Here is a 22,528-nt window from a genome sequence, read left to right on the forward strand (position 1 = left end):
TTCGACGACTTTTCCTCCAATTCATCGATGGAGAAGTCGAAAAAGCTCCATGCAGCGCTCCTCTCGAGCCCCGGCATCGACCACCTCATCCCCGGCATCGAGCTCGGCAAGCGCTGTTACGAATAATACAGAATTGTAAAGAAATGAAATTACAATAACAGAATTGGAATCGATACAAATGGATACCGAGGCCTGTGTTCGACACAGTTTCCTTAAAACAAATTCGTTCCCTCCGGCATGCGTATGAGGTTTCGTGAACGTCTGTCTCCCAGGATACAACGGTTGACAGCTAAGAAGAAATCGGCACTTCAAAGCTTTCGGCGAACTTGAACAAACCGGAACCGAACACTATCGAAAAACAGTGCAAAAATGCAGAGAATTGAAAGAGAGGAATAATTCGATGATTTTTAAAATAGAATGTGAAGGCATCTATTTACAAGGTCAGGGGGGAGCGTTTCGGGAATAATAACGGTTGATTAAATATGTCGTTATAAAATTAATTATGTAACAACATAATTTAACGCCATTAACCTACTATTAATCATACGTTACAAATTAAAATTTGTAACAGCTTGAGTTGAAAAATAAATCAGAAGGTAAAATTGGGCTCGTCGTGAGACCCACTTTTCGGCCCTGCAATCGTGTACACGGGATGTGCACTCGCGCCCAAGTTTTAGCTTGTCGGGCGTCGGATTTGCACCCCCCATAGTGTTTATGCTATGATAGTTACCACTTCAAATGAATGTAACTGCATATAAAGCATTCCATAGCCTTCTTTCTTTTCCAATGTAGGACTAGTGTTTTTCCACTTCCCACTTCCAACTCAAGGGTGTTCTTTGAGCATCAATTTCTCATTCATTCACCCATCAATTTATCCCATATTTCCAACAATCCCCCACATGAATGAAAATTGTTTTAGTTTTGACTCTATGATAGTGTTCAACAATTGAAACCTGCATAGGATAGGTAGGTGTTACCCTTTGAACCTTCCCTTGTGAAAGTATATTTACTTTAATAGTTGTCCAGTAGACATGATGTCCTAAAACTGTCCGGCTTTCTTATGTAAATGAACCATACACTTCACACAAAAATCATCTAAACGTTTGTTCAGTTCTCATAGTTATGTTCGTTTTGGCTATGAACATCAACCTGGTTCTGCAAGAGTTTCTAAAGAATTTAGCCCTTAAATAATTCTCCTTTGAAGCGGCCCCACTTCTCTCTCACATAGGTGATTACTTAATTTTTGAGTAATTTGTTTACTCCACTTAAGAATCATTAAAGTAAAATTGCTATCCTTTTCTTTACAATATCATTGATATTTTATATAGGAATGGTTTTAGGAATAACCCCTACAGTGACATCACTAAGTTTATATAATTAGGTTGTCCCTTTGAACCTAAATCTTGGGATCTCCAGTCAACTAAGTTGGGTTTCCTTTATACCAACTTATTCTTTCATGGGCTTCAGTCCCATTCCTCTTGTCGATTTCTCAACTAACTCTCTGTTTAACCCTTTGGTTAGCGGATCCGCAATATTATCCCTTGACTTTACGTAGTCTATAGAGATAATTCCTATTGAGAGTAGTTGTCTAATGGTATTATGTCTACGACGTATATGTCTAGACTTACCATTATACATATTACTCTGTGCTCTTCCAATCGCAGATTGACTATCACAATGTATACTTATTGGTGGCACATGTTTTTGCCATTTTGGAATATCCTTTAAGAAATGGCGTAGCCATTCAGCCTCTTCACCACATTTATCTAAAGCTATAAATTCAAATTCCATTGTGGATTTGGCTATAACAATTTGTTTACAGGATTTCCAAGATACAGCTGCTCCTACTAGTGTGAATACATATCCACTAGTAGATTTTGAGTCTTTTATATCAGATATCCAGTTCGCATCACTATATCCTTCTAGAACAGCTGGGTATCTGGTATAATGCAGGCCATAATTCCGAGTATATCGTAAGTACCTAAATACTTTTGCTCTTGCTTTCCAATGGTCAGCACTCGGATTGCTCGTATATTTACTCAATTTACTAATCGTATAGGCAATGTCTGGTCTAGTACAACTCATTAAGTACATTAGACTTCCAACAACTCTAGAGTACTCTACTTGAGAAATACCCTCTCCTCCATTCTTGGACAGATGAAGACTATTGTCTAGTGGTGTTCTAGCAATACCATAATCATTCATGTTGAATTTTTTAAGAATCTTGTCCACATAGTGTGAGTGATTTAAAATAAGACCTTATGACGTTCTTGTGATTTTAATTCCTAAAATCATATCGGTAGGTCCCATATCTTTCATGTCAAATCTTGAATTCAACATATATTTGGTAGATTTGATCATTTTATCATCACTACCAACAATTAGTATATCATCTACGTAAAGACACAAAATGACATAGCCATCTGTTGTCTCTTTAATGTAGACACATTTATCACATTCATTGATCTTAAATCCATTGGTAATTATTGCATTATCAAACTTTTCACTGCTTTGGTGCTTATTTTAGGCCATACAATGATTTCACCAATTTACAGACTTTCCTTTCTTGTCCTGGAACTATAAAACCCTCAGGCTGCGTTTGGTCAACCGGATAAAAGCCATGATAGGATATGTTTTATCCTATCCTGTGTTTGGTGGTGGTCCAGGATAGGATAAGGTCGGATATAGACCGGATATAGTCCGGCTAAAAATTCGGGGAGGGGGGTGGGATAGACCCGGATAGGATTTCTAATGCCGTCATCTTCATCCCCACACCTTGTGCGCTTTCACCAAAAAAATTTCTCGACTTTTTTTCCTTCATTGACTCCTCCAGACCCGTGAATAACAAACAAAAAAAATAAAAATTATCCTATCCGACTTTAAATCCGTAGTTCACCAAACAGTGGACAGGATATGAAGAAATCCCAGGATTTCTTATCCTATCATATCCAATCCTATCCTGTTTAGAAATCCCGACAACCAAACGCAGCCTCAGGTTGTTCCATGTAGATTTCTTCATCCAAATCTCCATTTAGGAAAGCTGTTTTTACATTCATTTGATGTACTTCTAGATTTTGTAATGTTGCAATTGTAAGTATCATCCTAATGGAGGTTATTCTCGTCACAGGAGAATAAGTATCAAAGTAATCTAAGTCTTCTCGTTGTTTGTATCGTTTGATCACAAGTCTGGTTTTATACTTATCAATGGAGCCATCTGCTTTCATTTTCTTTTTAAAAATCCATCAAAGGCTTACAACCAGGAGGAAGATTCACTAGCTCCCAAGTATGATTCTGCAAAATAGAATCAACTTCACTTTTTATTGCTTCTTTCCATAGAGGTCCCTCAGAAGAAGTCACAGCTTCTGCATAATTTAATGGTTCCTTTTCTAACAAATAAGTCAGAAAATCATTTCCAAAATTTTTTTCCACTCTTACTCTTTTGCTACGTCTCGGTTCTAGTTCATGATCTGAGTCATGAATTTCATGAGCCGAATCATGACTTTCTTCATTCATAGTTTCATTCTTTCGTTTAGATAAACTTGATACATCATTGGATTTACAAGGAAATACATTTTCAAAGAATGATGCATTCCTAGATTCTATGATCGTATTCTTGTGTATATCTGGAATTTTAGATTCATGTACAAGAAATAGATATGCATTACTGTTATGTGCATAGCCTATAAAGATACAGTCCACCATTTTAGGACCTATCTTTGTCTTCTTTGGTGTTGGAACCGCCACTTTTGCAAGACACCCCCACACTCGTAAGTGTTTGTAGGATGGTCTCCTACCTTTCCATAACTCATAAGGGGTTTTATCCTCTTTCTTTCGAGGTACCTTATTTAAAAGGTAATTGCTTGACAATATAGCTTCTCCCCACATATTTTGAGGCAAACCCGAATTTAGTAATATCGCGTTCATCATTTCTTTCAATTCAGCAACACCATTTGATTGAGGAGAGTAAGGCGCAGTTATTTCATGTATAATTCCGTGTTGTGCACAGAATTCACCAATTGGTACTTCATACTCGCCACCTCTATCACTTCTCAATCTTTTAATTTTCTTATTAAGTTGATTTTCAACTTCATTCTTATAGAGAATAAATTTCTCTAAGGCTTCATCTTTGCTTTTAAGCAAATACACGTAGCAGTATTTAGTGTTATCATCGATAAATGTAATAAAATATTTATTACCACCTCTCGTTTATATGAATTTCAAATCGCAAACATCACTATGAATTAATTCAAGGGGTTCGGTGTTTCTTTCAATTGTTTGAAATGATGATCTCGTTAATTTTGCCTCAACACAAATTTCACATTTATGTTTTGAATCAATTTGGAATGAAGGTATATGTTCCAAGTTAATTAATCTACGCAATGTATCATAATTAACATGTCCTAGTCTACCGTGCCATAAATTGGAAGACTCAAGCAAATAAACGGAAGACTTATTTTCTTTATTGATAATTGTCATTACATTGAGCTTAAAAAGCCCATCAGATACATATCCCTTTCCCACATACATTCCAGATTTAGACAAAATAACTTTGTCTGACTCGAACACCATACGAAATCCATGCTTGTTCAACAGAGACCCAGAGACCCAGAGACCCAGAGACCAGGTTCTTTCGAAATTCTGGCACATATAGGACATTGTTCAGAGTCAGCTCTTTTCCAGATGTCATCTTCAGTAGTACCTTCCTTTGGCCTTCGACAGCAGAAGAGACAGAGTTTCCCATAAAAACCTTTTCCCCATTAATTGGTTCAAGATTTGTGAATTTGTCTTTATTAGAGCATATGTGCCTAGTGACACCAGTGTCAATCCACCATTCCTTCGGATTGGACCCAACTAAGTTTACTACAGAAATCATTGCAGAAAGGTTTATGTTTGACACGTCTTGATCGATGCCACTCACCATATTTATCTCATAATTCTTCTTCTTCGGAAGTCTGCAATCCATAGATCTATGTCCCATTTTGCCACAGTTGAAGCATTTTCCTTAAAACTTGTTCTTGGAAACTCCTCCTTTTGGTCCCAACTTTGGCTTGGCAATCTTCTTGTTCTTGTGGCCTTGCCTAAGCTCCACAACATTTGCCTTAGCTGTAGTAGGATTGAACCCTTTGCGTTCAGATCCTCTATTGTCTTCTTAGATTCGAAGTCTAACAATCAGCTCTTCCAGGTTCATTTCCTTTCGCTTATGCTTGAGATAGTTCTTGAAATCCTTCCACCCAGGAGGTAGCTTTTCAATAATAGCAGCCACTTGGAAGGTTTCACTCAAGTTCATTCCTTCAGCCTGAGTTTCATGCAAGATCACTTGAATTTCTTGCACTTGACTTATCACAGTCTTAAAATCCACCATTTTATAATAAAGGAATCGACCGACAACAAATTTTTTTGCTACGGCATCATCTGTTTTATATTTCTGGTCCAGGGCTTCCCATAACTCCTTTGCCGTCTTTATTGCACAATAGACATTGTACAATGAGTTATGTAAACCATTCATGACATAGTTCCTACATAGGAAGTCAGAGTGCTTCCAGGCTTCAACAGCGTTGAAGGCTTGCTTATCCGTCTCTCCATCGGATAACTTAGGAGCTTCCTCAGTCAAGAATCTCGCAAGATTCAAAGTTGTTAAATAAAACAACATCTTTTGCTGCCACCTTTTAAAGTTCGATCCGTTGAACTTTTCAGGTTTCTCACCATGGTGGACAGAAACCGCAGAAAAAACAGAGGATGAGCCAGGCAGTTGGACAGCTGAGGCATAGGCAGAGTCTTTGGCGATGTTGTCAGCAGCCACGTCCACAACTTCGTTTCCAGTAACCATTTGAATTTTTTTTTAAGCACGAATTTGTTTTAAGATTGTTGCTAACAATACAGAATTGTAAAGAAATGAAATTACAATAACAGAATTGGAATCGATACAAATGGATACCGAGGCCTGTGTTCGACACAGTTTCCTTAAAACAAATTCGTTCCCTCCGGCACGCGTATGAGATTTCGTGAACGTCTGTCTCCCGGGATACAACGGTTGACAGCTAAGAAGAAATCGGCACTTCAAAGCTTTCGGCGAACTTGAACAAACCGGAACCGAACACTATCAAAAAATAGTGCAAAAATGCAGAGAATTGAAAGAGAGAAATAATTCGATGATTTTTAAAATAGAATGATGTCCCAGAACGCGTCGCCGACCCAAACGAGATACCCACATAAATATGCAAGTGGAAGCGAAATAAAAACAATCCAGACAAAAGACAAAGACAGAGGGATAGCACAAAACAATACTTTCATAACAATGGAAAGCAGTCAAACATTAGGCCCCTAAGGTTACATCCACCATCATCATAAAAAAGGGACAGGTGGTAGGGTAAGCTAGCTAGCTGCACAAAAAGGGCTCTACCAAAAAGCTTCTAAGCCCAGCACCCAAACGCTCCTACGGTGCCCATTCTGAATCGGACCCTAAAGACTCCGACTCCGTGTCAGAGTTGATCTCGATCGGCTCTTCCTCGTGCTCGGACTCCAAGGGCTCTGGAATGGGCTCTAGCTCAGGCTCGGGCTCTTCAAATTCCTCCTTGAGCTCGGGACCCGCAGGCGCTACGGGTTCTGGTACGAGCTCGGGTTCGGGATCAGGGTTCTCCGGGGGATCTTCGGCGTCCAGAACCTCCCCGTCAGGAGCACACACGTCCCCGGGCTCCCAATCCACGGCATCCTCGTTGCCGTGCTGTTGTCCCTCAAAACCCCGGATTGGGCCCACGAACTCCAACCCATCACAATAGAATCAGGCCAGGTAAGTGTGGCGCTGCAAGTTCGCTAAGCCCACATCTACTCAGACTGAAGTAAGGTACCTAATGTAAGTCTAATTTGGATCTACCGGGTACTCGGTCTCCTCATGCACCGTGTTCATAGGGACCCCAAAATGCCGAGGCAGTGGCATGATCAAGGTTGGGGTCGGGGATCTGAAATGTTTTGCACTACAGTAATGAGAATAAATCTCAATAAGCAGATAACCTATACCCCACCTAGGCCAATGCGTACCCAGACGAGTCCCAGCATGCATTTTAGCAATTGATATAATAAAATTTACAAGGTCAAGGGGGAGCGTTTCGGGAATAATAACGGCTGATTAAATATGCCGTTATAAAATTAATTCTGTAACAAAACAATTTAACGCCATTAACTTACTATTAAGCGCCTCATCGCTGACCGCGGCTTCGAGGTGACCGTCTTTGTCGTCCCCTCGCAGGCCTCCTGCACTGAGGCTGAGATCATCGACATCGCGATGACCCCCAAGCTCCTCGACGTCGTGGAGCTCCCCGCCCCCAACCTCACGGCCACTGGCCTCGACCCGGATGCCTCTGTGGTTGCGAGGCTTACGGCCATGATGCGCGAGGCCCAGCACGCGTTCTGGTCCGCGCTCGCGGCGATGGAGGCCCAACCCGATGTCCTCATCGTGGACTTGTTCGGGACGGAGCATCTGTGCATTGGCGACAAGTTGGGGATCCCCAAGTACGTCGACGTCCCTTGCAATGCATGGTTTCTTGCGTTGCTCCTACACTCGCCGACGCTGGACAAGGAAGTGAAGGCAGAGTACGTGGACTGGGTCGAACCGCTCGAGATCCCGGGTTGCAAGCAGGTCCGACCGGAGGACGTTGGTGGACCCGATGCTGGACCGGTCCGACCTGCAGTAGCGCGAGTTCGTGCGGCTGGCTGGCGAGATCCCGATGGGAGATGGAATCCTGCTGAATGTGTGGGGGGATTTGCAGGCCGAGACGCTCGCCGCACTGAGGAATGAGGAGTTCTTGGGCCGGGTCGCGAACGGTCCGGTGTATACGGTCGGGCCGCTCGTCAGACCGGCCGTTCTGGGGAAGGATCTGCTGGAATGGCTGGATACGCAGCCGAGCGAGTCGGTATTGTTCGTCTCGTTCCGGAGTGGGGGGACTTTGTCGGCTGAGCAGCTGGTGGAGCTGGCTTGGGGATTGGAGCTGAGCCGACAAAGGCACGGTCTGAATGAGCAAATTTTACATGCAAAAATGCTCAACGAGGCATTGGGTGGAGCACGTGTACGCTTTACGAAAAAGAAAACATTTTTTTAAAATTTTGTTTTGTTTTGTTTTGTTTTACTTATAATGTTCTGTTTATAATATTTGTTATGAAAAATTATGAGACGATAGCAACAAAAGCCTCAAAATAATCTCTTCTCCTTACAATTGCTTTCCGTGTGTTTTAATTTTCACATTATCACGTGTTGAAAAATATTTGTGAAGGTCGAACCTTGTTTGGCTCTATAAAAACAAGGGCCATTCTTTTCATAAATTCCATCCATAAGCTCATTCATCAGACATGGTCTTTTTTTTAAGGGTTAATACCATGAAAAACCTCAAACTGGTATGTCTGTGATAAATTTATGCCAAGCTAGTTTTTTGATCACCAAAAACCTTAAACTGGTATACTTGTCACAAATTTACCCTCTATTAGTTTCATTTAAATTTTACGGTCAAATTGCTGAGTTGGATGACACCTGGCAGTTGACGAATGTAATAATTTGGGGTTTTACCATCAGTTTGTCACATATGTACCGGTTTGTGATTTTTCGTGGTATTTATTCAATTTAATGGAAACTAACGGAAGGCAAATTTTTCATAAATGTACCGGTTTTGGATTTTTGATGGTCAAAAAATTAGTTTGAGGTAAATTTATCACAAAGTGTACCAGTTTGGGATTTTTGGTGGTCAAAAAATTAGTTTGGGGTATATTTGTCACAAATGTATCAGTTTAGAGTTTTTGTGATATTAATTTTTTTTTTAATGACCCATTTAGTTTAAATCCTATCTATCTGATCATCTTCTGATTTTCTTTTTCCTCCTTTTAAGATCTTTTGCTTGAGATACCGAGAAAATACCTTTTGCTTAGGAAAATCACTGCTTTAGGTTACTATGTACATGGTATGTGGTTTACTGTCGGTTGTAGGAAATTTTCCCCTTCCTCTAAGCAATGTCCCGTTAAGGATGAAGGAAAATAGTCTTTTTCTTAATCAAAACAAAATCCATTAACTGACAACACATTGAGATGGTTTGCGCGTGTATATATAAGAATCTCTAGCCAAATATTTTTATTAGGACCATTGTCAGTGTAAAAAATACAGTGCGCGTTCTTTATTAGCATTTGATATGTGGAAGAATTCATTATATGGAACTAACTCTTGGTAGATATATAATTCAATCCAATGATAAATGTGTAACTTTTTTCACATTCACAAAAGACCTAATAATAATCTGGAAAGGATAAACAAAAAAGTGTGGCGTGTATAAATTAAGCTTAATTTTAGTGTTTTTTGGTTATATACTTGATAAATTCCTTCATCTTACATAGGTATAATTTTGTAGGTTTATATGGATACTCCGGAAATCAACTGTCAAATCTCTTGCTGGATCGTTCTTTGATGCGGGGAAGGTAGGCGGTGCCGTTGAGCTTTTGAGCTTTCTGCCAGATGGATTCAAGGTATGTACCTGCGATGTCGGATTAATACTCCCATTGTGGGCCCCACAGGTGGACATCCTGAGCCATCCATCCGTGGGCGGCTTCCTATCTCATTGCGGATGGAACTCGACCCTAGAGAGCATAGTGAACGGAGTGCCCATGATCGCCTGGCCCCTATATGCCGAGCAAAGGGTAAACGCGACACTCCTCGCTGAGGAGATCAGGGTGGCAATCCGGCCAAAAGAGCTGCCGCCGAAGAAGATTGTGGGGCGGGAGGAGATTGAGAAGTTGGTGAGAACGATAATGGTAGAGAAAGAAGTGCACATGATAAGAGTTAGAGTCAAAGAGTTCAAGAGCAACGCAGAAAAGGCCGTGACCAAAGGGGTACTTCCTACGAGTCCCTCCGTAAAATGAAGGAAGATTGCAAAATGAGGATCCATCAAATTAAGAAAGCAAATTAAGTCGTTGCATATATGCATGACTTCAGTAGAATGGAAATAATAATGCAGATTGATAGTCCAATGCCTGAATTGGCAAAGATATGGTTGAAGTGTATTTGATGATGCAGGACTCCTACCCGTTCATGTATTAAGTATTGAGGAGACATTGCTTTCAGTACTCTCCCGAAAACAGTCGTCGTACAGATAAGCAACTAAGTGTATTCACATATAATCAACGCGATCCCAACCATTCTCTGTACCCACGACCAACTATTCAGTGGTGCAAACGTCGTCGCTGGTACACGAATTGCTCAGTGAGAGAGAGAGAGAGAGAATGCAAAGAGGCATCCACACAAACGCTGGCGATCAAAGGAGGGAGCCAAGGGCTTAGGGTGATTGGCTAGACCTGATCCTGTGTTGAGCAACCGTGAGCATGTCCATAAACGGGTGGGCGAGGGATGTTTGCAAATTTTTTTTTTCTTAGGCCCGACCCCAAAGCCGGAACAGTTGCTCAAGCTTTCCCACTCTATTTATGGCAAAAATAATCCTACCTTTAAAAAAAAATCTAATCCTTTCCTTTATAATGTAAAATCTTTTATTTTTTTTTTCTGTTTACATTTTATTTATTTTCCAATTTTATGTCTTTTCAACTTAAACTTGTTTGAAAATATATAAACCCACGTTACCTATGCAATTGGGCGAGCCTTGGGTGTTAACCTCGCTTGCATATTCAAGCCTCACCATGCCTGGTGTAAACGTGTTTGGCGTGCTTGAGGTGCTCAGGCCAACCTTGTCCGGGACGTGTTGTCTATGGTTGTATTAGTTGAGCGCAAGTTGATGTACCTTCGGGTAGTTTCGGTCTTTACAAAATTTCGCTTTAATTCTTATTAAGGCTATGCCATATCAAGTTGGTCCAACGTTTTCTTGTGTTGAGAGAAAAAATGTCCATAAGACTCGCGCTAGCTTTTTTGGCACAACTGTTAGATTGAGATCTGTTGAACGGTTGATATATGTTTCATTTCAATTTAATGGGTGAAAGATTATAAGAGCACAATACTTCCTTAGGACCGTAGAATCACCCCTAACTCTTTGAGTGAGTTTATGGTCCCTAAGAGATGCCATGTCTCTAGAGCTTTTCACTGTTAGATCGAAATGGAAAAAATAACAATTGTCCATATTGAGATCTGTTGAACGATCGAGATTTATTACATTTCAATCTCATGGTGAAAATTACACAGAGAAGATATCTCTTGAAGCTATCGAATCACCTCTAACTCTTCATGCGAGTCCGTGACACGTGCCTCTCGAACTTCTTACCATTGGATCTGGAAGCAAAAAAGAAATTACACTAATTGAGGCTAAGATCTATTGAACGACTGAGATTTATTGTATTTCAATCCAACAACGAAAGATTATGGGGGCATGATATCTCCTTTGACCATAGAATCGCATTAACTTTTCCATATATTTTAAGAAAATTATACAGTAGCCCGTGACATCCTTCGCGTGTTTGACTGATTGAGAATCTTTAATCTTAAAAAGGGTCGGATATCTTGATAAGTTAAACAAAAGCGCAATGTCAAAATCTGTTTAGATAGTTCCACGAGGGAAACGTCTAACCTTAATTTTATATATTAAACATGAACGGTGCCTGGGGATTAAGGGCGCCACCAAAATGGAGAAAAACATGATTATGATATTAGTGGTCCTATCTTTTCTTGAGCAACGTCATGGAATCGACCAAGCCTGTCTACATCTTTGCTCAAGAAAGGTGCCTGGGGATTAAGGGCGCCACCAAAATGGAGAAAAAACATGATTTTGATATTAGTGGTCCTATCTTTTCTTGAGCAACGCCGTGGAATCGACCAAGCCTGTCTACATCCATTGCTTGTTTAATTCCTTCTTCCGTAACTTTTCTTGGCGGAAATTTAGGGTTTACGAACATATGACGTGGGAAGTGAAATCTACTGAGAGCGAGTATTCGTGCACAGAAATGCTTGGAGGACGACGGTACCCTCCTCTAAGCATTGCTCATTCGTGCATTGGTTTGTCTAACATTCATTTACCTTCGAGAGTGCGCCGAGTACATCCCGAGTCTCTTATCAAGAAATATTATCGTGTCAAATTCACACATATGGTGTCAAGTTTGAGCTTGACTTGACTAATGTTTTAGGGGTTCGAAACTCAACTCATCTCAAGCTTGATTGAGTATTGAATTTCTAGCTTAATCTCGGCACAAATGAAAAATTAAGATGCAAGAACCTCGATTCAATTCAACCCCATTTTTATTGTTCAAAAATATTCAAAGCTTAATCTAACATCTTAAGCTTTTGAAATAGTTGAAAATGGTCCCGCAATTTTCATGTAAGAAGGTCCCAAGTTTAAATTTTTCGAAACCCCTTACTTCCTCCCTTGTTATATATTTTACCGCTTATTCTTATGCTAAAATCCAGCCTATGCCTTAGAGGGAGTGTTGAAATATTTAAATATCAAATCATATATTCATGTAACAGCTTAAACTTTTAGAACAGTTGGCAATGATGCCACAAATTCTTACAACTTATAAATGAATATCAAATTCAAGCTAGAGCTCAAGTTTAGTAGGCTTGAATATTTTTCTCTCCACTTACGTGTGTAAGTTTATCGGTATATGATGTAATTTTAGAATTTCTTTGTTCACTCATATAATATCGTATCCTTTTGAAAAAAAATCGTGAAAGTTTGATTAGGCTCGCAAGCCTGTCAAGCTGAGTATTGACAAGTTCAAGTTCGGGTTTGACTCCAAATCAAGTGTGTCATCTCGAGTAAAAATTGAACTGATCCCGAAATGCAACTTAATCTAGATATTAAACGGGAGAGGTGCCTGGTCATTAAGGGCGTCACCAAATGGAGGACCTTATGATTGTCAACTTATTATCCTATCTTTTCTTGAGCAACGTCATAGAATTGACTAAGGCTTTTAGTCTTAATCTTGCATCTTCTGGAAATCTATAAATTCGTGGGTTAATACCACGAAATACCCCAAACTAATACATTTACGATAAATTTACTCCAAATTAATTTTTTAACAGCCAAAATCCCTAAATTGATATATTTGTGACGAATTTATCCAAACTAATTTTTTTACCATAAAAAACTTCAAACTGATACAGTTGTGACAAATTTACCCTCGATTACATTAGTTTAATATCACGAAAAATCACAAACTGATAAGCATGTAACAAATGGAGGAGTAAAATACTAGACTGCTATATCTATTAATTGTCACGTGTCATCCAACTCAGCAATTTGACGGTAAAATTTTATAGAAACTAACGGAGGGTAAATTTATTATAAATGTGCCAATTTGATATTTTTTATGATCAAAAAATTAATTTAAGATAAATTTATTATAAATATATTAATTTGAGATTTTTCGTGATATTAACCATAAATTCAACGGAGCACCACTCCATAGATTTCGACCTCTTTTCTTCCAATTCATCGATGGAGAAGCCGAAAAAGCTCCGTGCGGCGCTCCTCTCGAGCCCCGGTATGGGCCACCTCGTCCCCGTCATTGAGCTCGGCAACCGCCTCGTCGCCGACCATGGCTTTGAGGTGACCATTTTCATCCTCCCCTTGCAGGCCTCCCTCGCCGAGGTCGAGATCATTGAGTCTGCCATGACCCCCAAGCTCCTCGACATCGTGGAGCTCCCGCCCCCCGACCTCTCAGCTGCGGGTCTCGGCCCGGATGCCGCCATGGTCACGAGGCTCGCGGTCATGATGCGCGAGTCCCGGCAGGCGTTTAGGTCCGCGCTCGCGGCGATGGAGGCCTGGCCCGATGTCCTCATCGTGGACTTGTTCGGGACGGAGCATCTGTGCATTGGCGACGAGTTGGGGATCCCCAGGTACGCCTACGTCGCTACCAATGCATGGTTTCTTGCGTTGCTCCTACACTTGCCGACGCTGGACAAGGAAGTCAAGGGTGAGTACGTGGACCGGACCGAACCGCTCGAGATCCCTGGTTGCAAGCTGGTCCGACCAGAGGACGTGGTGGACCCGATGCTGGACCGGTCTGACCAGCAGTATAGCGAGTTCGTGCGGCTGGCTGGCGAGATCCCGATGGGAGATGGAATCCTGCTGAACGTGTGGGAGGATTTGCAGGCCGAGACGTTCGCCGCACTGAGGAATGAGGAGCTCTTGGGCCGGGTTGCGAACAGTTCGGTGTATACGGTTGGGCCGCTCATTAGACCGGTCAGACCGGCTGTTCTGGGGAAGGAGCTGCTGGAATGGTTGGATAAGCAGCCGAGCGACTCGGTGATGTTCGTCTCGTTCGGAAGTGGAGGGACTCTGTCGGCTGAGCAGCTGGTGGAGCTGGCATGGGGATTGGAGCTAAGCCAACAAAGGTACGGTTTGAAATTTGTATATCCTTAGAATAGTAATTTTTCCAGGTTACTGTGTCAAACAGGTGGGTAGAATAGAATTTGGGTCGGATTGAAAATGGTTCGATCCATATTGACCCATTTAATCCGTTTTAACCAATATTCATGTAGTGCAAATCTAGCGACCAAACCCCCAATCTATACTCGACTTGATTTGTATTGCTAAAAGACTTTAATATTAAATCTAATTTAGAAAACCTGTTTGTTATAAATTTTTAAAAATATATATTGCTAAAATACTGTGGATAATTTTTATAATTTTAAAAAAATATGATTTGTTTATATTTTTTCTTTTTTTCTTTTTTTTCTTCTACGTCCAGCGATTGATGATCGGCACTCCTTTTAATAACTTTTATTTTTCTGTTATTTTCTATTTTATTTTTTTAAAAATCATTTTAATTATTTTTTATTTTATTTTCTTATTTTCTTTTTTCTTCTTCATCGGCTGGTCACCGGCCATGGCGATGGCCGATGACTGGCCACAGGCGACGGCCGACGATTGGTCACAGGCAACAGACGAGCTGATCGGAGGCCGGTGAACCTCGAGTTCGCTGATCTAGTGAGGCCGAGGCCTTGCCAACCTCTGGTGAGCCTCAAGCCTCGCGATCTTATGAACCTTGAGCTTGCTGGCCTTGGCCTGAGGCTCGAGGCTCACCAGAGGTCAGCAAGCTCATCCCACGCCTGTGGCCAGCCGCTGGCCATTGTCATTGCCGGTCATCGGCTGAGGAAGAAGAAAAAGAAAAAGAAAAAAAGAAAAGAAAAATGATTAAAAAATAAGAAAATTAAAAAAATTAAAAAAAACATGTTTATGATTCACTTAAGCTTATCTAAGTTATCTTTAAAACAAAAGTCAACCCATTAAAAATTATCTCTAAAACTAAAGCCAATCCATTTAAAACTCATTTAAGACCCATTAAGTTAATAAGTAACCCTTTTATTTAATAAGTAACCCATTTATGACCTATTTAAGTTTATCTTTAAAACTAAAACCAACTTATTTATGACCCATAAAACTAAATATGAATTAAAATATGGGCTCTTAATCCATTTTGCCACCTCTACGTATGGTATATGATTTTAAAAACCATTAAAATGATGTTCCTATTTGTAATTTATTATTAAAAGGCCCGGTTGAAGGAAATTTTCTCTTTTCTCTAACCAATCTCTGATTAAGGATGAAAGAGAATATAGTCTTTTTCTGAATCAAATCAAAATCCATTAGCCAACATTAACTTAGAATGTTGTGGTAGTTTGCGTGCATCTGTAGAAATCAGTAGCCAAATAAATGCTACCCGTTATAATAAGAATGTTTTTATTAGGATCATTGTCAATATAAAGAATACATTGCACCTTGTTTACTACTGATTGACATATGAAAGATTACACATACGAATTTAACTTGTTGCACATATGTTATTCAATCCAACTTTGAATGCGTAATTCTTTCGCGAAAGGCCCGATAATAATCCAAGAATGACAAATTTGCAATTATAGATTAAGCTTTGTATTAGTGTTATTTTGTTATATACTCAATAAACTCTTTCCTCTTACAAATGTATAATTTCAATAGGTTTATATGGGTACTCCGGCAACCAACAGTCAAATCTCTTGATGGATCCTACTTTGATGTGGGAAAGGGTGGTGTAGGCGATGGGGTTTTGAGCTTTTTGCCGAGTGGATTCACGGCACGTACCCGCGACATCGGATTCATACTCCCATCATGGGGCCCACAGGTGGAAATCTTGAGCCATCCATCTGTGGGTGGCTTCCTATCTCACTGCGGATGGAACTCGACCTTAGAGAGCATAGCGAACGGAGTGCCCATGATTGCCTGGCCACTATACGCCGAGCAAAGGCTAAATGCGACGCTCCTCACGGAGGAGATAGGGGTGGCGGTCCGGCCAAAGGTGCTTCCATCGAAGAAGATTGTGGGGAGGGAGGAGATAAAGAAGTTGGTGAGGACAGTAATGGTAGAGAAAGAAGGGCACACATTAAGAGCTAGAGTCAGAGAACTCAAGAGTAGTGCACAAAAAGCTGTGGCGGAAGGTGGTAGTTCTTACGGGTCTTTATCTAAAATGAAGGAAGATTGCAAAATGATGATCCGCCAAATTAAGCAGGCTCATTAAGTGGTTGCATATACGTGTGACATTAATAGAATGGAGATAATAATGTAGATTCATAATACAATAGTTGAATTGGCAAATATCTATATCTTGGTATGTTAATAAGCTGTACGTGTATCTAAGATATGTTGGGGATAGAGGAGAGGACTCGTCATGTTTTAAGTTCTTTTAATGGACTTCAATGGAGATTTTGTGATATCTTGTGATTTCACCTGGGTAAGATGTTGTTTGCATTGATCAGGAGACAAAGTTCTCTAGAAGAAGAATGGTACTTGGTTGAAGTGTATTTATGTTTTAGGACTCCTACGCATTTATGCATTCAGTTTGTTGGAGACATGTCTCCTTACTTTCACAAGCTAACTACTCTCCCACAAATAGTTGTCATGGAGATGAGCAAGCGAGTGTATTCAATATGTTTGTTTCGCCAAAAAGTGTCGACAAAGCACTTTTGAAATGTGGATCGATTTGGAAATTGACAAAAGATGTGAATGGTCTTTTGTTGATTCTTGGACAGGAAACGCAAATTGACGAGAAAATTAGAGGTGTGAAGACTAGAGATAATCGTAGCTAGCCATGTGAAAGGGTAGTGAAATGTAAAGATAATGGGAAGACAAAATAGAATAATTGGTATTCATTGATTGATCGACGACTCGAATTACATCCTAATATTTATAACTGCTAGAAAGGGTTAAATTCAAATAAAACAAATAACAACCTACAAAACTCCTAAAATTCAGCGACATGTATTTACAAACAGTTATAAAAAAACACCCACTACTCAACGATTACAGCTTCATTACTTGACCCACGTTGACGGTTTCTTTCACAACCTGCAAACTTTCCTCCTGATGTTTATAACAGTCCATATTTCTCGTCCATTAGCATTAGTGGCTTACGAGATTCACGACTCTACGAACTGTGGATGTACCAACTGAAATTGTCGGTCTCACGACTCGAACACTTATCTCACTGTTGAATTGGCGATTTTCGCTTCAGCTAAGTTTTACATACCCACATCTCGTGTCTCGCATGTCGGCGACTTCTCATCACTCTTGTCGATCATCTGAAGTTGCCGACCAAAAGGACGTAGCCAATTTCATGTTCGCCATGTCTTGCTCGGTCTCATTTTGCCCGAGTTGAAAGTAAAAAAAATAAATTGGCAATTTGTTGTGTCAGCAATATTTAACACAAAAAAAACCCTACCTCCGAAACCACTCTGTACCCACGAACTATTCAATGGGGCAAACGTTGACGTTCGTGTACGATTTGCTCAGTGATATAAAGAGAGAGAGACTGCCATGGCATGGAAAGAGGCGTCGACGGCGAAAGGGCCATTTCCTTCGGCCCGACCCCGGATCCTTTGCTCAAGCCATATGATAGAAATAATTCTACTTTTTAAAAAAAAAAAAATTTCTAATCCTTTCCTTCATAGTGTAAAATCTTGTAACTTATTCATGTTATTCTTAATTCCATTTCATATAAGATTATTTTATGCTGTTTCATTTTTAGAGATATTTTTATTTATTTTTTTTTCGTTTTGTCTTTTCAACTAAAACTTGTTCAAAAAATTTAAACCAGTGTTGCCTATGTTATCGGGCCTGGCTTGCTCATCCTTTCTCGTGTGGGCACTTAACCTCGCTAGCGTATTCAAGCCCCATAACGCCTAGTGTCACAGAATAATACATAACGTATAACTCATTATAAGTTATTACACCCTAGAATATAATGCCTACATTTCCCATATTACCTTCATTTGTTTTAGAGTTCTCGCTAAACCTTAGATACAAGAAGGATCTAGACATATATGGATTGTCTTGGTCACCTTTTCGGTCAGTTCTGCGGCCTGATGTTGCTCCCATCGCACGCGTATCCTCTCCTCACTACATTTGAAGGCTATTTCGTCCCATCATTTTCATATTGTTTTTTTTTTGGGTAACCAAGGATCCGCCACCATTTCCCGGGGACGAGTCCGCACAGGTAATCGGGGCGCCTATACCTCGGGGGAGACTAGCCCAGCAACCCACCGCTAGGGCCCTCCACTTAAATTACGGAGCCGAGCGGGGATTCGAACCCAGAACCTCTAGAAGGGAAGGAAAGCGCCCACCAACTCGGCCATGCGCAGGTGGGTACATTTTCATATTGTTCCATGCTAATAGAACCAACACAAAAGAAGAAGGAAGAAAGAAAATATCTGTAGTTTCAAACGTGAAACCTAAACTGAAAACATAATTAGAAAGTGCTAGTTCTCATGAAGAGAGTATTGGAACAATAGACAAATATGCCTTCATTCCAAAGTTTGGGCCTTTCTAAGATATTACTTTACACGCACCAAATTTAGCAAATGGTGTCGTCTGCGAAGTTCCCTTTGGCCTGTTTGGTTGTGCTTTTCCAAATATAAAATAACTTTTTACTTTCCCGTCAAAATATAAACTATCAATTAAATTTCAAAAAAAAAGTATGAAATAGTATCCGACCGTATTCATCATTCTCGTCAGAATTGGCAAGGATGACCTCGCCTGAGGTCAGCGAGGGTTGCCCTTGCCGATTGTCGTCGTGGCCGGTCGCTGGCTATTGCCGAGGCTCGACGACTGGTGGAGGAAGATGGAAAAAAACGAAAGAAAAGAAAAAGAAAATAATAAATAATAAAAAAAATATAAAAATTGTCAACGTCAATATCAGCTGTACCACATAAGACGACTGGCTCCACATCACTGATTTTCGGCCAATTTTGGACGGATGGACTACATTGATAAATTATCAAAAGATTTAGAAATCAATTGGTCAAATTGAAATGTTTATAGCTGAATTGGTATAAGTGTAATAAATTTATAATTTTTTTGGTAATTTTCTCCAAGAATTTGCCAAATTACTAGCTTTCCTTTAGCTTTAATGACTTTCTCGCAAGCCCATGAGACGTCCCCATGCAACCTACCAACTGGTCGGTGTGAAGGGTTGCACACGTGAGACCCGAGCACGCCCTGGGAAAAGGAGTAACACAAAAAGAGGGATAAGATTGACTCAATGATAAACCACTAACACCTGCTTCGGGCATTAGGAAGAAAACCGCTCTACAGACAAGAAATTGGCCACTAGTTACAAAGTTGAAGGTATCGAGAGGTCTATCACAGTCACTGCGAAGTAATTACCCCTATTTGTAAAGTAACCCTTTTCATTTTTAAGGGTTGAGGCGAGAAATGGCTGGATGAATCCTTCCCTTTGCCACACATCGGTCCCATTTGGGTGGACGAAAGAAGATCTTCGAAAGCCCTCTTTTTAGCTTCGAAAAGAACGGGCACTCAACTTATTTAAATATTCTCGCTATTCTATATTTTCTTGAAAATGACGCTCCACCTACTGAAACCGTTTATGATATTTTAAAAAAGGGGGAGGTTTTAAATTTGTCTTAATCAAACGGAAGTCAATTAATGTAATATGAGAAAAGAGAAGAGAGTGTGGGTGATTCGTATATAACTGTATAAGTTTTTTCCTGCTATACTTTCCCCACACTCCCTTCCTCTTATTTTTGTCAATATAGACTCTTTTTTTTTATCGTATTCTTTTCTGACTATTTATATTGATAATAGTGTATTCAATTAATATAATTTGATCATGTAGAAACGGTTTTATTCATATTCCTTTTATCTGTCCATCCATAAGGTAGATCGACGGCTACTCCTCCAATACGAAAATAGTTATGTAGCATTCTCTCACTGGCGACAACTTCGAATAGATCATATACTAATTATCTTTTTCTGAAATTATAGAAAAAAGGAGTCCGTGCACTGATATCCGCCATACAGGGGCCAAGCCATAACGGATGAGAAGCTATATGAGTCAAATCTAACATAATTACCCCGATATAAATGGCTCTTTTATGTACTTAAAAATTCTTCAACTACCTTGGTCCATTTGCGATTATTGCTTTTGTGGACATAATAGCTAAATAATCTGAGCGTGTTACATGAGGCAAATATTGTATAATTAATTGTTCATTTTCCACAATTTTTTCGACTCCTCTGTGCATATGCCAAATAATTAGAACATGATGATTCATGGAGAATATAACATCACCCCTAACTCTTCAAGTAATCGTTAGAAGTTCGCAATTGAACAGATCGTTTATAATCTCCAGCGGGCATGTGCATCTTGAACTTTTTACCGTTGGATTGAAAAGAAAGACAAAAAATCACGGTAATTCAAACTGAGACTACTGTATTTCAATTCAACGGTCAAAGATTACAATGACACAATGCTACCTAAAACAGCAGAATCACTCGTATCTTTTCCATATATCATAAGAAAAATATACAGAGGTACTCCGATTATTAGTTTCGATGCTCTCCGCGTATGACTGATTAAGAATCTTTAATCTAAAACAGCGGCTTAGATAGTTCAAGAATAAAGTTGATTAAAACAGCGGTTTAGATAGTTCCGTAAGCGAAATGATTAACCTTAATTCATATATCGAACACGAAAGGTGCCTGGTGACTAACGGCGCCACCAAATGGAAGCAAAATATTATTACGATATTAATGATCCTATCTTTTCCGGACCAACGTCATAGAAAACGAAATTATGGGCAAAAGAACACTACAAGTGCCATAACTTGTGTACGGCGCTCACTTTGGTGCCATAAGTTTTTTTTGGATCACTTTAGTGCTAAAATTTTTGAAAAACGATCACTTAAGTGCTAAAATTTTTGAAAAACGATCACTTAAGTGCCAACTCCGGTGCCGTACATAATTTTTCGCCGGAAATCCGACGTGGCATTTTTTTTATTAATTTCTGAAGCTGACGTGGCTCACCGGAGATTGGCACTTAAGTGATCGTTTTTCAAAAATTTTAGCACTTAAATGATCGTTTTTAAAAAAATTTAGCACTTAAGTGATCGTTTTTCAAAAATTTTAGCATTGAAGTGATCCAAAAAAAACTTATGACACTTAAGTGATCGTTTTTCCTCCGACTTGGCACCAAAGTGATCCGAAAAAAAGTTATGGCACCAAAGTGATCTCTGTACACAAGTTATGGCACTTATAGTGTCCTTTTGCCCGAAATTATGCCTATGCTGTCCTCATATGTTGTGCAGACGAAATTGCATAAACTAAGCAGTAGTGCGAGAGTCGACGAGTAACCGAATTGCTCTGGGTGGGCTTATCTCAATGCAAATGCAGCTGTTGTTGGATGGTAGTGAGTGGCCCATTTCCGAGTCTGTTAACCGTGGGAGCAAAGCAACAACAGCGCAGCAGAATGTGAAAGGAAAAGGAGGAGAGAAGAGGAAAGGAAAGGAAAAAGTGAGGAAAAGGTGAAAAGGGGAGTACCCGTTTAAGAAGTTTTGAGGTGTTGTTTGGGAGGGAAAGGGAAGACGTTTGGTCCATGATGTGAACTTGATTTGAAGCCAAACCAGAATAGAAACAGCTCCTCCATGTGACCAGTAGCTTGTTTGTTTCCATCTCTTTTGAACACCCCTTTTCGAGCTTGTTCCATTGACACTCCTTTGTCCCCCCCCCTTCTCTCTCTCTCTCTCTCTCTCTCAACATTGTCATGGACGTGAAAGCTCCATGGAGAAATTACTCAAAAGTATGATGGTCCATTTGGCAATGCTTTCTGCAGATTGCACCCATGAAGTTTAATAATTTCGCTCATGGAGGATAAGGTTACTTGTTATGTGATTATTTGACATGGTCATGAATTGATTGCGAGGAATAAATTTGTGGATTTCTTTGTTTCCTCTTGTGAAGTGATATGCTCTATAAAAAAAATCATAGAAGCTTTGATTAAGCTCGCGAGCCCGTTGAGTTGAGTAATGACTGAGTTATAGCTTTACCGTAATCAAGTATGTCGATCGCGAATAATCATTGAGCAAACCCCAAATTACTCATGATCGGATAGGTTGATTTGGTTCCGCTCTTAATCTTGCATTCTCTGGAATTCTACAAATGCAATGACTACAACCAATATTTTCAACCACACGAAGGCTTCGTTTGTTTCGTGAAAATGAATAATTTTGAACATATTTTTCATAAAAATGATTGCTTTTGGTACTTCGCAAGGTTTGGACCAAAATTTG

At 39.9% G+C, this 22,528-nt stretch overlaps 1 protein-coding gene and 1 pseudogene across 1 annotated transcript; both read left to right on the forward strand.

Annotated features, from left to right (window-relative positions):
* LOC115663013 (anthocyanidin 3-O-glucosyltransferase 5-like) lies at positions 1-10,110 on the forward strand (annotated as a pseudogene).
* A 3,263-nt stretch (positions 10,111-13,373) lies between these two features.
* On the forward strand, positions 13,374-16,694 carry LOC115663012 (anthocyanidin 3-O-glucosyltransferase 5-like). The gene is made up of 2 exons (XM_030585074.2): positions 13,374-14,302; positions 15,909-16,694. Exons 1-2 carry the CDS (start codon positions 13,404-13,406, stop codon positions 16,462-16,464), a joined length of 1,455 nt encoding a protein of 484 aa, XP_030440934.2. The 5' UTR covers positions 13,374-13,403; the 3' UTR covers positions 16,465-16,694.
* Positions 16,695-22,528: the final 5,834 nt, after the last annotated feature.

The sequence above is a fragment of the Syzygium oleosum genome, unplaced genomic scaffold, assembly GCF_021117445.2.
Source record: "Syzygium oleosum isolate NSW1041296 unplaced genomic scaffold, Sole_v2.1 Sole_v2.01, whole genome shotgun sequence".
NCBI lineage: Eukaryota > Viridiplantae > Streptophyta > Magnoliopsida > Myrtales > Myrtaceae > Syzygium > Syzygium oleosum.

Bases quoted from the DNA above. Each gene is read 5' to 3' on its own strand.
- LOC115663012 (XM_030585074.2), top strand. From the start codon at position 13,404: ATGGAGAAGCCGAAAAAGCTCCGTGCGGCGCTCCTCTCGAGCCCCGGT. The intron at 14,303-15,908 runs GTACGGTTTGAA...TAATTTCAATAG, and splicing joins TTGGAGCTAAGCCAACAAAG to GTTTATATGGGTACTCCGGC.